Consider the following 10831-nt stretch of genomic DNA (forward strand, 5'->3'; position numbering starts at 1 on the left):
TAAAGCAATCAGAAGATCCTTGAGTTGCAAGAGTAAAAAGTAAAGATGACAAATCTAAACCAAAGATTACATTACTTACGTATGCTCGCGAGTATCTCTGCACTTGAAACATACCATCATCAAACCCGAAATGCTCACACTTCCACATATCTCACAGGTCTTCTCCTATACATAGAACGCAGAGCTCTCATAATCAACAAGACAACAACCCTAACGAGTCGTGAAACAATACAAAGAAGAGGAAGAGAATCAAGATGACAACAGACAACAGTCACAAGATCACAAGCCTTGAACACACACACACACGCATATATACTCGAATCACCTTAAACGTAAACCAAACAGATCCAAGAATCACAAAACCAACATTAACAGCTGCAAACAAGGACAAGATTGTAGTTTATCATAAGAAACTTGTGACGTACTCTCGATTCTTGCATCCCTTTCTTTGAGGAAATAAGCGAACTCTCAGGTTCATCTTCGTTTACGTTTCTCCTTTTCATTTGTTGTTCTTGATCCAAAGGTCTTCACTGGCGTCGCCTGAAACGTTGTGCCGAAGTGGAAGATGTAGTTTCTGTAGAGAAACATAATACACAGAAGACAGAAACAGATCCCTAAAACTTAAAATCTTGATTTCATCATATAACAATGATGTTAAATAAATTTAAAAAATAATGTGATTCTAAATCTTTAAATTCGTTACCTCCTGAATCGTCAATTGGTATTTTAAAACTTGTTTTAATTATTAACTTGTCTAAATTACGTTTTTTTTTCAGAATTATATAAAGTTAAAATAAATTATTTAAATTTTCACATTTTCAGAACCAGTGTTAAACGTCTGGTAGATATTGTCATCACACATTGACTCATTAAGTTGAATCTATAAATTCTCTTTACGCATAATATTTCTTTTTGTAACAAAGTAGCAAGTAAAAGACATTTTTCAGAGTATCTCACTTCTCTAGTAAGATTGCTTGCGAGCCAAGAAACAAACTTTTATTTATTTATTTTAAAAAAGAAACCATAAAATTCAGATATTCTTTATTAACAAAGTAGCAAGTAGAATATATTTTTAAGAGTATCTCACTTCTCTAGAAAGATTACTTGCGATCCAAGAAACAATTTTTTATTAAAAAAAAAAAAAGAAACCATAAAATCCAGAAGTCTCTGACAAATCACTCAGCTCAGCTACACATCTCTCTCTGACAAAAGCATTTGCTTTGCAGATTCTGAATCAGAGGGCGTGTTTGAGTCTGGCTGTTGATTACTCTCTGAGTCTTTTTCTTTTTGGTTTAATCGCTGAGTCTTCATTACCAGAGTGCTCGCTTCCAGTGTTCTTCCAGTGTTATACGCACGATTAAGACGAATTGAGTTACCAGTGTCATTAGGACCTTTAGCAAAGCCACGCTTAATGAAGAGTACACGAATTGAGGTACGGCACTTTTCACATATCCACTTGTCAGGTACAGTTTTAAAATGCTCCTTTACGCAATAACTGAAACATTACAACAAATAAAATCAAGATTTTTGTTAATGATTTAAGTAAGAGGAGGAGGAGGAATCATGAATCCTAATACGTACATATGCATTCCTGCGACTTTGCAGTTGAAGCAAGTCATCATCCAATCGTCATTTGCATTACTTCCGCACATGTCACAGGGCTCCTTCTCCTACAAACAATATAACAAGAAAGACTAATCAATAAATTCATTTTCTTTACATCAATGTGTACCAATAACGCTTCTTTACCTCATAGTTGGTAACGCTTTCCTCTCTAGAAGAAGAAGAAGAAGACGAACCGCTTCTTTTGTACTCCTTTACTATTCTTTTGTACACCATTAGTATCGATCAAAGAAAGAACAGGTTTCGGTTTAAGAAGATGATCGTTTTCTTGGCATGCAAGAAACAGTTTTTGTTTTCTTGTCTCTCTCTGAAGAGCCTGTGATGTATTTATACAGGGAAGAGAAGTTCAAATATACGTTGGCACAATCTAGTCAATAGTTTTGACTATATTCATATAATTTAATTGTACTTCTAGTCAATAATTTTGACTATTCACACATTTTTTTCCGATTCGGATTACACAATTATTATCAATCGGAAAACACAAGTTCAAATAGAAATTACAGAAACAAATTTAAGAGCATCGATTAAACTTTCTTCTAACTTTAATTGTACTTCTAGTCAATAATTTTGACTATTCACACATTTTTTTCCGATTCGGATTAAACAATTATTATCAATCGGAAAACACAAGTTCAAACATAAATTACAGAAACAAATTTAAGAGCATCGATTAAACTTTCTTATAACTTTAATTGTACTTCTAGTCAGTAATTTTGACTATTCACACATTTTCCCGATTCGGATTAAACAATTATTATCAATCAGAAAACACAGTCATAACAGAAATTACATAAACAAATTTAAGCGCATCGATTAAAATATCTTCTTATACAACTTTAATTGTACTTCTAGTCAATAATTTTAACTATTCACACATTTTTTGGATTCTAATTAAACTATTATTATCAATCGGAACACACAAAGTCTAACATAAATTACATAAACAAATTTAATCGCATTGATTAAACTTTCTTTTTATACAAAAAGTTGTATAAGAGAAAGGTATTAAATATGATACTATTCTCTTAGTTCAACATATTTTATGGCTTATACTTAATTCACAAATTATCTCATTTTGTCCCCTATTTGTTTGTAATTTTTGGCAATTAACTTCTAATCCTAAATAAGGTGAAAATTTTCAAATCTTGCAATATAGTAATTACATCATGTAATTTGTATATAAAATTTTGGTTAAACAAATTTGTAAAAAGTTCAGTATAAAAGATGAATAGTTTGATTTGGAGGTTACTCACAAACTCTGGTTCTATGTGGGTGGCTTGGACGAAGACTTACTTGCTAAACACTCATAGTTTCTGGGATACCAAAGGCAACCACGCAGGATCTTGGATTTGGCGAAAACTCCTGAAGCTCAGGGACCAAGCGGCACCTTTCATGAAATCGGAGATAGGAAATGGTAAGGGTACCCTATTCTGGTATGACAACTGGTTACCGGTGGGTAGACTTATTGACATTGCAGGTGCTTTAGGAACGCAAGTGTTAGGCATCTCCCGCTATGCAACCGTCTCAGACGCTGCCTCTGGGGGACAATGGAACATACGTCGGTGTCGAGGCTATCACCTACGGGCGATGATAGCCTGCATCAACTCTGTTCCAGCTCCAGCGGAGGATGCGGATGAGGATAGGACTCTATGGCGTCACGGAGATGGGGAATACAAAGAGAAATTTTCGAGCACCGAAACATGGGAGCAATTACAGGGTTCATACCCCAAATTACAATGGTGTAAAGTTGTTTGGTTCCGACAAAGCATCCCACGTTTTTCTTTCATCACTTGGTTGGCTTTTAAGGATAGGTTGGCGACAGGAGCGAGAACAAGAGCTTGGTGTATTGTTCAACCTTGCCTCCTATGTGGAGAACCTGACGAAACTCGCGACCACCTATTCTTTGCATGCCCTTTTTCCTTTACGGTTTGGCTCGACCTGGTGGAGTTCATACTGGGACCAAATGCAAATCCTGACTGGACAACAACTATCACCTCCATCACCTCTAATCGAAGGAAAGAGACGGATAGATGCTTGTTGAAGCTTGCCCTCCAGGCAAGCATTCATAGCATATGGCGTGAGCGGAACAGCAGGAGACACAACAACAATCCTACCAGCACTGGGCAGTTGGTTCACTACATCGACAAAACAATTAGAAACAGGTTATCTTCCCTCAGGCAAAGAAATCCTACCTTCTATGCCGAAACAATTCAGAGATGGTTCGAAAGGACATCTTGATCGCAATTTTTAAAAGCTTTCTTTATCCATATTATGTTTCATGTTTCATATGATGAATTGTGTTTCCTTTGAAAGCAAAAACTAAAGTTGCCTGTAATTTTTCTTTTTGTTGTTAATCAATTTAAAAATTCAACAAAAAAAAAAAAAATAGTTCCTCAATTATATTTCATATGTCGTATCTCTTTTATGATGTAATTAATATGTTGCAAATCACTATCAATAAAATAAAATGTTAAAAATATGTAAAATTTGAAATGAAGTTCTTTTAATATTGGGTGTACCAATATATATGTTACTATATTTAGTATTAGTTGTTCTATTTCGATTTAATTTTTCAAGTCACACAAGTTTGGATAATATAATAGCCTTTTGATGTAAAAGAAGAATCCAATATCTTGTCATCAAAGAAGCTCCATCATCTTTATTTAAACAAATCAACTTTAGATTAGTAGTCTTTCTCATCAGAATCATTGCTTCACAGTGTAGTAGCAAGGAGACACATAGGTAATCAAAGAAGACGAAATATACACGGAGTGTGGCTCAAAATGATGATCAAAGAAGTGCAATCTCACTTTTTGAGAATAACTTTTGATCCAAGGAAAAGAAAAATTTGTATTACAATCAAATGGATATATACACGACACCTCTGTTCTAATCGTTTCTTCTGTAGTTCTTTAAAAATCAAAATTTGAAGATTTAACAAGACCATATCAGATCAATTTTGGAAACAATTGACAAGGCGGAATTGTGTATTTTAATCTTATTTGGTTATGAATTTATCTTACTTTTTCAGAGTTATCTTTAAGTTAATATAAACTAGAGTTTGACCCGCACTTTCGTGCAGATATATTTATTATTTTATAAACATATACATTAGATATTATCGCAAACATTTTAAATATATGATTTACATTTTAGTGTTATATATTGTGTAACTTTATAATCATATTGTTTAGTTTTTTTATTCAGCATTATTAATATATAATAATTTGTTTTATACTTTATACTTTGTTATTTAATATTATTAATATATAATAATGTTTTTATACATTTTATACATACTAATATATTTTTGAGTACAATACAGTAAATTCATAATCAGAAATAATCAAATAGAAATTCTATTATAAATTATTTTTTTAATATACAGTTTGCATACAATACATTTTTAAAATTTATTTAGTTATAATATAGAAAGAATATTTATATAATATAATTTATATTAACATGTTGTGTTTAAAAAATTAACTATCTATCATTTTAGTATATTGCAGGATTTAATAAATAAATATATTGTTTTTAATTAATTTGGCCATATTATTTTGGTAAATTTTATATACAGTAGCATCTATAATATTATTTTAATAAAAAAAATTGATGTAAGATATTTTTGGATGTTATGCTATTAAGTTCAATGATTTTTTTGTTATTAAATTATGATTTCAAAATATTATACTATTTTTGATTTTTACTATAGTGTTTGTTTTTTTCTGTGTTCTATTTTAAATTATTAAACTTTGCATCTATGATTTATCTTTTATAAAATTTGGAATATTTTCACTTTGAGTTTAGAATATTTATTTTCAAAATTGTATATTTGGTCAAAAATATTTTGAAAAGCACATAAAAAAATAATACATCATCTTATAGAAAATATTTGAATTTTTTGGTAGTATTTTTATATTTTTCTCAATAGATTTTTTTAATGATTTTTTTTTGTATATTCTTTTAATGCTTATGAATTCATTTAACACAAAATGAAATAATACAATGTTTTACGCACCATTGCCGAATGATAAAAGAAACGTAATGAACAATACTTGTAATGAAAAACATAGAGATATCAGTAGGTACCACAAGTAAAAAGAGATAAGATCACTCTCAATAATTTTTTAGTTAAAATAATTTTTTATTAATATCTTTTGAATCATTAAACCTTTCTGATATCTTATTTTGTAAATAACACATGAACTTAAAATTAGTTATATACTATTATATTTTGTATATAATCATATTGGATAATATATTGTTATGAGTTTCAAACTAATTAAAATAATATATAGTTGAAAATATAAAAATTGAACATATGCTAATATTTTATTTATAAATTATACATAGTTTACGAATTTTAACTTTTTTAACGGTGACCGATAGTTTATTTTATTTATTTAAATGAAGCAATTTTAAAATAAAATAGGTTAATTTACCAATTGTTGCTAAAAAGGTTGATTTACCAATTTTATATAGTTTTGTTTTATTTAATCCATATGGTACTTCTATTTTAATATAATATATTATAAAATTTATAAAAACAGCAAATAATTTTTATTTTTTTTGTTTTATAATAAAAATGCAATTAATATTAATGTAGAATAATATTATATTACTAATTATGAAATTAATTATTGCATTAATTTATATAAAAATATTTAAAACTTTTAATAAGATTTGGTTAGATTTTTCTCAGTAGATTTTATTATAATTAAAAAAATAAAATTTATATTTATATTTTTCAACAGATTTGTTAGACTAAAAATAATTATTATGTCATATTAAGTAATTAATCAAATGGTCCTACTAAAACTTGTATATAGTAGATAAAAATTAGGATTCTAAATTAATAGAGTAGATCATTATTAATCGTCTGGGAGATATATTGTCAATAGTCATTAAATCTTGAAATTGTATCTCTAAACTGTCTTGAAATCATATACCGTTTTTTTGGGTAACAAAGTAGCAAGCAAAGGAGTACAAGAGTACCGAAGCAAATGACCATCAAAGAAGTTTAATCTCACACTTCTCTAGTAAGATCACTTGCGACCCAAGCAACAAGCATATTTAAAAACAAAAAGAAACACTAAATCAAGATCTCTCTCACAACCCGCTAAGCTCAGATAGACAACTAATCTCACTTATCAAGTAAGACCACTTGCGAACCAATAAACAGACTTACAAAAAAAAAAAAAAAAAAAAAAAAAAAAAAAGAGACCCCTAAATCCAAATGTCTCTGACAACCACTCAGCTCAGCTACTTTGCAGATTCAGAATCAGATTGTTGATTACTCGCTGAGGCTTCGTCATGGTTAATGAAGATTACGCCACGTGAGGTGCGGCACTCTTCACATAGCCACATGTCAGGTACAACTTTAAAAAGCACCTTTGCGCAATAACTGAAACATTACAACAAATAAATCAAGATCCATGTTAATGGTTAAGTGGAGGAGGAGGATGAATCATGAATCCTAATATGTACATATGCTCTCGCGTGACTCTGCATTTGAAGCAAGTCATAATAAAATCGTCAAATGCATTACTTCCACATATTTGACAAGGCTTCTTGTCCTACAAACAATAACAAGACTAATCAAGAAACGCATTTTCTAATTCATTAATGTGTACTAATAACTCGGTTTAATAGCTTATTTAATTTACCTTATAGTTGGTAACGCTTTCCTCTGTAGTAGAAGAAGACGAACCACTTCTGTTGTACTCCATTAGTATCGATCAAAGAAAGAGTAGGTTTCGTTTTAAGAGGAAAGAGGGAAGAAAATGATCGTTTTTTTAGATAGCAAGAACCAGCTTTTGTCTTATTTCTCTTTGAAGAGCCTTTGATGTATTTATACAGGGAAGCAAAGTTCAAATACTTCAGCACAATCTAGTCAATATTTTGACTATATTCACACAATTAATTATGACCATTCACAAAATTTTCCGATTCGGGTTAAACTATTATTATCAATCAGAAAACACAGTCAAACTGAAATTACAGAAACAAATTTATGCGCATCGATTGAAATTTATTAAATATAAGAGAAATGTATTAAATATGATATTATTCTCTTAGTTCAACATATGTTATGGCCTATAATTAATTCACAATTATCCCATTTTGTCTCCTACTTGTTTGTATTCTTGGCATTTTAACTTTTAATCCTCAAAAAGGTGAATATTTTCAAATCTAGCAATATTGTAATTTACATTGTGTAATTTGTATAGAAAATTTTGGTTACATAAATATGTAATATTTCCGTATCAAAAGACGATTAGTTTAAAAAAAATAAATTTCAAGTTTCGAAAAACTATTAGTTTCTCAATTATATTTTCATATGTCATATCTCTTCTATGATGTAATATGTTTAAAATCACTATCAATAAAATAAAATGCTAAGAATATATAAAAATTAAAATGGAATTCTTTTATTATTGGGTCCACCAATATATATGTTTATATATCGGATATTGATTCTTTTGTTACGGTTTTGTTTTCCAAATCACCTCAAATTTGGATAATATAATATATTTTTTAAGTAAATAAAAGAAGTCGATATATTTTTAACATGGACATAGATACTAAAATGTTGTAACCAAAATAGTAGAATTGAGTTCTTATCTTTAATTTTAATTTCACCTTGTCAATTAGTCGTTATTTCAAGTCTTCACATCTGCTTTCTTAAGTTGTTATCCCATATTTTATTCTTATATTTTGCTCAAAAATGCCCATATTTTGCTTATGTTTTTTTATGTAAAAGTATGCAAAAGTATTGAAATAATTTAGATGCTCTTTTAGACTTTTTGTAATAACTTATTGGAAACATTCCTTAATTTCATTTTAAATAGCTATAAATTTGAATAATCAATATTTAATAAATAATCAATATCTCATTTTCCCCTATTTGTTTGTAATTTTGGCATTTTAACTTCTAGCAATATTGTAATTTACATTATGTAATTTTTATATAAATTTTTTGTTCCATATATATGTAAAATTTCCAGTATAAAAAGCGAATAGTTTCTCAATTATATTTCATATGTCATATCTAATATGTGATCATGTAATATGTGTCAAATCACTATCAATAAAATTATAATGTGTTAAAAATATATGAAATTTGAAAAGGAGTTCTTTCAATATTCGGTCTACCAGTTTACAATACTATATCTGATATTGGTTGTTCTATTTGGATTTAAATAATCTAAGTTTGGATAATATAATGGCCTTATGATGTTGAAAAACGAAGTGAGTATTTTGTCGTCAAAGAAACTCTATCATCTTTCTTTTAAATAAAACAACTTTAAATTAGTAGCCTTTCTCTTCGATATCATTGGTTCACATATTATAGTAGCAAGGAGACACATAGGTAATAAAAAAAGACAGAATATAAGTTGAGTGTAGCTCAAAATGATGATCCAAGAAATGCAATCTCACTTTTTGAGAGTAATTTGTTATCCAAGGAAAAAAAAATTGCATCACTATCTAATGGATATACACAAGACCTCTGTTCTAATCGTTTCTTCTGTATTTCTTCAAAAATAAAATTTTGAAGATTTAACAAGACCATATCAGTTAGTTCTTGAAATATCAATTTTGAAGATTTAACAAGACTTCAATCTTGGACACAATTGACAAGACGGAATTGCGTATATTAATCTTGTTTAGTTATAAATTTATCAAAAAAATTCAGAGTGATCCATTAATATAAATTATCGAAAATTCCACATTTTCATAATCAGTGTTAAATTAATATAAGTTATCTAAAATTTCACATTTTTCAGAATCAGTGCTAAACGTTTGGGAGATATTGTCATTGGCTAGGCATTAACTCATGAAGTTGTATCTATAAAACTGTCGTCGAAGCATATACTATTTTTGTAACAAAGTAGCTATTAAAGGAGAATGCACAAGAGTACTGAAGAAAATGACCACCAAAGAAGTCTAATCTCACTTATCTACTAAATTCTAACTTGCGACCCAAGAAACTCACGTTTTAAGAAACAAACCCTGAATCTATATGTCTAGCTACGCACATCTCTCTGATAACAGAAGAAGAAACGGAGAATGTTCAAGAATACTGACGCAACTGAAATGACCATCAAAGAAGTCTAATGTAAGATCACTTGCGACCCAAGAAGTCTAATCTCACTTATCTTCTACATTCTAACTTGCGACCCAAGAAACTCTTGTTTTAAGAAACAAATCCTGAATCTATATGTCTACGCACATCTCTCTGATAACAGAATGTTCAAGAATACTGACGCAAATGAAATGACCATCACAGAAGTCTAATGTAAGATCACTTGCGACCCAAGAAACAATCCTTTTTAAAAAAAGAAACCCTAAACTCTAGATGTCTCTAACAACCACTAAGCTCAGCTACACACAACTCTCTAAGAAAAATCATTTACTTTGAAGATTCTGAATCAGAGGGAGCGTTGGAGTCTGCTCGTTTCTTCTCAGGAGATGTGTTGATGGACGCTGTAGAAGAAGAAGCTGTGACAAATCAAAAGACACATCAGTTTCTTGATTTCATGCTCAGAGAAACTAAACCATATACACTTAATAAGCTAATGAGATTGGTCTCGTTACCACTGTTCTGAGCATCCACACGACTACTGCTTGATGAAACAGAATCATTAGGAAGTACTGAGTTAGCAGTCTCATTAGAATCTTCAGGCTTAACTTCGACTACGCCAGGTAAGGTACGACACACTTCACATAGCCACCAGGAGGGCTCATGACACTTGATTACATCATCGTCATCCTCGTTACTTCCGCATATCTTACAAGGCTTCGTATTCTTCTTCTACATGTTAGCAAAACAAGAACAAGAGTAATCAAGAAACGGTCTCAAGAATCATGATGATCGAAACGTAAGTAAGTAGTGCGAAGATGCTTAGCTTCTTTACCTTATAGTTGGTAACGTTTTTCTCGGTAGAAGAAGAGGAAGAAGGAGGTAGCGGTGTTTCTGATCCAGTCTCGGACCCACTTCCGTTGTCCTCCATTAGTATCGATCAAAGGGTATCCAATGGCAGGAACTGAGATAAGAGGTTTCGGTTTAAGAAGGAAGAGGGAAGAGAAGATGATCGTTTTATTGGGACGCAAGAAACAGCTTTTGTGTTCGTCTCTTTCTCTCTCTGAAGAAGAGCAAAGACGAACTTCTTGTTTGTGTGACTTCCCTCGAACCCCAAAC

At 30.3% G+C, this 10831-nt stretch overlaps 2 protein-coding genes across 2 annotated transcripts; one reads left to right on the top strand and one right to left on the bottom strand.

Moving 5' to 3' along the window:
- Nucleotides 1-2850: 2850 nt before the first annotated feature.
- Nucleotides 2851-3864, top strand: LOC106324539. Its single transcript, XM_013762492.1, has one exon. It carries the CDS (start codon nt 2851-2853, stop codon nt 3862-3864), a length of 1014 nt encoding a protein of 337 aa, XP_013617946.1.
- A 6178-nt stretch (nt 3865-10042) lies between these two features.
- LOC106324540 lies at nt 10043-10643 on the bottom strand. The gene is made up of 3 exons (XM_013762493.1): nt 10548-10643; nt 10228-10444; nt 10043-10131 (listed from the first exon to the last, which is right to left on the bottom strand). The coding sequence occupies exons 1-3, from the start codon at nt 10641-10643 to the stop codon at nt 10043-10045; spliced, it is 402 nt and encodes a 133-aa protein (XP_013617947.1).
- Nucleotides 10644-10831: the final 188 nt, after the last annotated feature.

The sequence above is a fragment of the Brassica oleracea genome, chromosome C2 (assembly GCF_000695525.1).
Source record: "Brassica oleracea var. oleracea cultivar TO1000 chromosome C2, BOL, whole genome shotgun sequence".
Taxonomy (NCBI): domain Eukaryota; kingdom Viridiplantae; phylum Streptophyta; class Magnoliopsida; order Brassicales; family Brassicaceae; genus Brassica; species Brassica oleracea.

Coding starts and splice junctions, on each gene's coding strand:
- LOC106324539 (XM_013762492.1), top strand. CDS start 2,851: ATGAATAGTTTGATTTGGAGGTTACTCACAAACTCTGGTTCTATGTGG.
- LOC106324540 (XM_013762493.1), bottom strand. CDS start 10,643: ATGGAGGACAACGGAAGTGGGTCCGAGACTGGATCAGAAACACCGCTA. Junction 10,445..10,547: donor AAAACGTTACCAACTATAAG/GTAAAGAAGCTA, acceptor GCTAACATGTAG/AAGAAGAATACGAAGCCTTG. Junction 10,132..10,227: donor TGTGGATGCTCAGAACAGTG/GTAACGAGACCA, acceptor GATTTGTCACAG/CTTCTTCTTCTACAGCGTCC.